The sequence below is a fragment of the Tachypleus tridentatus genome, chromosome 13 (genome assembly GCF_004210375.1).
Source record: "Tachypleus tridentatus isolate NWPU-2018 chromosome 13, ASM421037v1, whole genome shotgun sequence".
NCBI classification, from domain to species: domain Eukaryota; kingdom Metazoa; phylum Arthropoda; class Merostomata; order Xiphosura; family Limulidae; genus Tachypleus; species Tachypleus tridentatus.
The window spans coordinates 220,564,873-220,570,872 of record NC_134837.1 but is presented as its reverse complement, the minus strand read 5'-3'; the positions used below and the strand labels follow the sequence as shown (position 1 = coordinate 220,570,872).

General features: G+C 32.1%; 1 protein-coding gene across 4 annotated transcripts in view; it reads left to right on the top strand.

Annotated features, from left to right (window-relative positions):
- The first annotated feature begins 3,521 nt into the window (after positions 1-3,521).
- The window catches only part of LOC143237377 (eukaryotic translation initiation factor 2-alpha kinase 1-like), a 41,962-nt gene continuing 39,483 nt past the window's right edge, over positions 3,522-6,000 (top strand). For 2 of the 4 annotated variants that reach the window (XM_076476561.1, XM_076476559.1), the window contains exons 1-2: positions 3,542-3,688; positions 4,814-4,926. In XM_076476561.1, coding sequence (XP_076332676.1) covers positions 4,872-4,926 — 55 coding nt within the window. In that variant the 5' untranslated portion in view covers positions 3,542-3,688; positions 4,814-4,871. Of the gene's footprint in view, positions 3,689-4,813; positions 4,927-6,000 lie in introns of all 4 variants that reach the window. The other 2 variants (XM_076476562.1, XM_076476560.1) reach the window with 2 other exon arrangements.

Here is a 6,000-nt window from a genome sequence, read left to right as displayed (position 1 = left end):
CAGATCAAACCTTTTGTTGTTTTCTGGCCATCTAATTTCAGTAAGGACCGGAAGGAGGAAGTTGATCTGGCTAGGCTATGCATTGGTGACAATTTTAATCAATCATTTTCTTTGATCGGGGACCGATTCATCAGTGTGTGGCCTTTGTGACACTAAGGTCACAATAGTCCAGTTTTACTGTTGTGAAGTCATTATTACTCTAAGCGACAGCACCATTTTAGACACATGTTTTCTTATGGAATTAGCACTTATATCAATTGATGTCATTGGCGATGAAAACACTCTCCAACGTGATTGTCTTTTTAACTTTTTACGATCCTTCGGCCTTTTAAATTCTGTTTAAATCTTTTATCTGAATATTTGGCCTTTTTACATTTTAACCCGTTTTATTTTTGTATTTTATAACAATTTTGCCTTTACGATTTTTTACAGGTTGTTTGGTTCAGATAGCCTAGTTACTCTACGCCAATAAACGCCAAACAATCATCTAACTAGCTATTCCTGTCCACTCTGTTGGTATATAATGAGTAAAGCTGGTTGATACAGAAACAATCAGAACACTGTTATATCATGTGGTATATCAGGTACTCACAGAAAAACAATCATTCAGTCATAACAACACAAACTTTGTTCTGGGAAATGAAAGTGTCACACTCCGACAATTTCTAGAAAGTATTAGTGGTCAATCTTGGATCTGGTGTCACAGTTCTTGGAATGGATATACACAGAGCTTATTTATTGGTAGTTTTGTTTATGCAGCTCTGTGGTAAAGTTATTCAGTGTCAGCGAGATAGACTCAAGAAACAGTGGATTGTATGAATGTATGTGGGAAAGAAAGTCACAACATCCCCAGTATTTTAATTTACTTCAAATAATATTTAGTACGTAACATGGTTGTTGAGCTCACCATGAAATAAACTGTTTCCTGTTCAAAAATGTGCAATATCAACTCAAACAGTAATATGTGTAAGGGAGAATGAAGTTAATGGTGCTGCTTTACAAGTAAAGAAGATTGGTTATCTAGCTTTTTTGGAATGGTCATAAACGTGGTACGTGAAATAGAAGTTACCACTACTAGCGAGAATGCTTGACAGCTACGTATCTGAGAACACTACTTCAGAATTTTGCAGATGATTAATACTCAATACAGAGGCAACGACTCAGTGACTTTTCGAGTATGGTGAATTATTTATAGAACTAGATGACTCATTGGGTTGAAATACAACTTAACACACATATATAAAGATGATGCTCGTTCAATTAAACAACTGCCATACAGACTACTTCCACGCAGCGGTAGAGAGATAACCAGCACTGAAATGTAGCAAATGTTAAAGGATGAAATCATAGAGCATTTAAAGAATACTTAGTCGTTTCCAGTAATTATTGTCAGGAAGAAGCAAGATGTACCTATGTTCTTTATAGACTTTACGCATGTGAGTGCTATAACTCACGTTAATTCTTTCCCTTTACCGCAAACAGATAAATGTCTAGAGATACTGAAAAATATTTATTAGTTCCACACGTTCAGTTTGGGATCTGAATACGCGAAAGTTGTCTGATTTATGCTAATGACATTTTAATTATTGTTTACATATTCGAGTCTGCAGCTGAGAATCTGAAAATAATATTCCAATGGACCAAAAAGACAGATTTGAAACCGAGACCCGGAAAGTCTGCATTAATTCTCACTAATGTGAAATTTTTCAGTGAAATTGTGGGTAGAGAAGAAGGCTCCATGGGTTTTGTTAACATAAAAACATTATGAGATTTGCTTCAAACTGTGACGAATAAGAAGTCTTCAGACCTGAAGACGAAAGAAAGACTTTCGAAACGTCGTTCTCTACACTTGTTTCCTCACAACAGACAGTTGCTGTCCATTCCACAAAGTTTCATCGTAAATGCTCTGCCTAAACAATCTATCAAAGAAGTCTTCAGTTTTTGTATTACTGCTGACTTCGGCTCTTACTTAGGTAGAAAAACAATTTGAGATGGAGTGAGGAATTTAAGTAAGTATTCCAGTCCCTAAAGTGTGCTTTAAAATAAGTTTTTTTATTGGTAGATCCACGACAGCATTATGAATTCCTGCTAACTTGCAATGATAGTATAATTAGAACAGCGTTTTTGCAGTAACATGAAAGAGTAGAATATGTTACCATGCGTGCTAGTTATATACTCTTGAATATTGGATCTAGTTACTTGATGACAATAAAAAATAACTTTTCGTTGTTGGTATCTTTGTGGAGCGCTGACAACACTATTGATATTGTAGAAACTTCATTGTCCAAGTGGAATATGTATTATTGAAATGGTTCATGAATGAAAACAACAAAAAAAACCACCAAAGGAATGGTATCATACTGGATAATAATGCTGAAGGAGTATGATATAATCCTACATTATCACCTGAGCCTGCAATATGGAAATACAGGTGGATTATCTTGCTGAATGGTGAGGTCATGTAAGTTCGTTGACTACCCGTTTCTGATATAACAACTGAAAATACAGTAAAAGTTTCTAACAGAGGGCAGGCTCCACGGATACTCAATGGTGTGAGATTTAGTTATTACTAGCTTTGTGAATTAATGGTTATGTTCACACATTACCATAGCTACTCAAGAGTCATAAAGGAAGACCACTAGAGTAAGTTGAAAACTTCTATTAGTATTGATTAACAGGTATTAATAAATTTGTTTTACAAATAATTTGTAAAGTTTAAACAACTACCTATAGTAAGAATGAGAAAAATTGAACGAATTTAGTTTGTAAGTGTTTGAGATAATATCTAGATTACTTGAATGTTTAGATTTTTCATTCTGGTTAAATAGAGAATATAATAACTTTGTAGCAAAATAATAGAAACTGGAAGCCTTAAATATTGATGTTTATATCAACGACTTTGGGTTGTACATGTTTTAAACAAAACAAAACAATAAGACCGATTGATTAGTTTGTTTTTGAAATTCGCGCAAAGCTAGCCTTCCCTAATGTAGCAGTGTAAGACTTGGGAAAAGGCAGCTAGTCATCACCCCCCCACCGCCAACTCTTGGAATACTCTTTTGCCAACGAATAGTGTGATTAACCGTCACATTATAACGCTCCTACGCCTGAAAGGACGAGCGTGTTTGATGTGACGAGGCTTCGAATCCGCGACCCTCGGATTACGAGTCGAGTGCCTTAACCACTGGGCCATGCCGGACCTAATTTGGTTGTTTGTAATTAAGCACACTATTCAATGAGCTATCTGTTCTTTTCTCACCACAGCTGTCGAAACCCAGATTCTAGTGTTGTAAGTATTCAACCATAGTACTGTGCCAATGTTGGTACGAGACCAATTGAAAATGTTTACAACGAACATAAAAGTTGTTCCTACAATTAATTTTATATTCTGCAATTATTCAAAGAATTATTGATAACAATGTTATTAAATTTGATACCAAAATAGGGAAACATATTCCAGACAAAAAATACTGGATAATACTTTCATGATATATTTTTTGTAAATTTTACCAAAGGTTCTTTAGCAAATATTTACTCGGGCATGTTGCGTCATGTTGTCCCTTATGTGTGCGAGTTTAAATATAACAAACTTAGATTGGAAGTTGGATGTGGCATCGTGCTAATTCTAAGTAAATAAGAGAGAAAAGTTGTAAACATATTTAATTGTGAATGTTATTCTTTGATGGCAGTAAGTTTTAATAGGGTTAATTTTAATTATAAAAAAAAAATTTACAAGAGCTAAGTATAGTGAAGAATTTTTTGCCTTGTACTATTAAATTTACTTTTAAAAACTAAGCATTGAGTAAGTCAGTAACTTAAGTAAGTGCTTACAATAAATTTCATTTTATTTCAAGAGTAAATTAACATTGATTTCTAGCAGTAACGTAATAATAATTTACTGGAGTTGCTGATAATTATTCAGTGATAATGGTATTGAGATAATTGAAAAGGTATTGATAGTGACATCGTATTTATAATGCTTGATCGGTTGATGAGTAATGCATTTGCAAAACCGAGACAAGAACAGGTTGTTTTACAAGTACAAAAGTTTCAAAATTAAATAACTTCATTTTAAGTCGATAAACTTGTGTATGTGAATTAGTTTACGAGACTGCATTTTTGATAATTGTATGATGTTTTTCATTCAATATGTTAAAGAATGTTTTAGAAAAATGTGTTTTTAATATATAAACGTTTATCGCATTACTATTACTAGAGTTAAGTGATATCGTTTTTTTGTGAAACAGTGGTTTTATAAAAAATATATACTTTTTATTAATAATAATAAAAAGGGTTAGCAAGATCATCCTGTCATTTATTCAAAAATTAATGTTTAGAGAAGTTTCAAATAATTTCTGCAAAGACCAGAATTATAATTTCTGTGATGATGCATCAGGTCATTCATTTATGTTTGATCACAAAGTATTTCTAGATTTTCAATAGGCATATATTTAAATTACAGTAGAAGAAATGTCATGTGTTATTTTACATTTAAATTTATTTTGTAATGCCTATTTTATTTTTGAAGTTTAAACCTGCTGATGATCTAAAAATTTAAATGATAGAATTTTCTGATGAATTTACACTTGTGTGAATGTATAATAATCTTAACATCTATGCATATACATTTACAAAACATTAATTTTGAATAAGAAGACTGTTTTTGTGATATGAAACATCATGCAGGAAGTTTCTATCTTTAAAGCAAGATAATATGTTTAGCAGTTTTCAATTTTTATATAGTTTTGTTTACATTAATTTATATTTATAGAAAATTTATATTCTGTATTAATTGATTAGAATTGTCTGTTAGGTTGAACAAAACTGAAGAATCAGTTTAAACTTTATAAATATATGACGATTAAGGCATCATGGCTAATGAAAGAAACCCTCAAACAGTCACCTTGTTTGATGAGTCTACTAATGGTAAGTAGTTACTAGATATGGAGTACAGATCTATGTAACTTAATGTATGTGTTTAACATATGTAAAGGATATTGGGGAGAAGTATTTCACAACTACTATTTAAAACTGATGTTCAAGAATTATTACAAAAAATCACATTTAACAGAAGGATGACCATTAAAAAATCTGGGTGTCTTTAACTGTATGCTTAATGTGATATTTACACACATGAAGAAATTACACAAATTATTCTATTTCAATAAAAGTTGACCAATAAATTGTTCTCTAAATATGTGAATATACTGGTATATATAAAACATGCATAGTAGAGGAGTTTTAAACACAAACTGTATTTCATTTACCTGTTGGTAGAGGTAGCCTAAAAATGTTCCAGATGACCACTAGATAAAGTCTGCTTGTTTTGTCTTGTATCAGTGTAACTTATTAGATTGGAACATTTTGAACTCATGCCCACTTTCTGTGTAGTTAAACTATGTTATAAAGATATGATGCAGAAATGATAAACTGGATATACTTGGCTCTTAGTCTTAGTATCAACACCTCAGGAAACCTACAAGTGGAAGTAATGAAGAATATGTTATTGAGTGCCAACCATGCCACAGTTCTCAAATTCAATGTCAGTGAGGTTTTTCATTAAATGTTGGATCTCATCAGGTTGGGGGGGTAGGTCTATATGACAAGCATGGTATTAGTCTAGGTACTATTTGTATCAATTTTTAGAAGTAATTTAATTAATAATATACAACATTAAGTTTTCTTAGGCATTTTAAAATGTGAATAAACTCCTATGGAGCCATTGTTAAATATATCTGTATATACAATGTTGATGTATTATGATATTAGTATTGATCTGAAAACCATGGATAGGATTTTTACACTTTGGAACCTGGAATATAAGAACTTTTTTTTTCCAAGCTTGCCTCTTAGATAATGTAATATAAGAACTGAATAATATGAACCTCAATATGCTAGAAGACTAGTGGAAAGATCAAGAAAAATCGTATCGTGGCTTATTTAGGTGGAGAAGAACATTAGGATGAAGTAGGCATTATACTAAAGAAGTGTGAAGGTAAA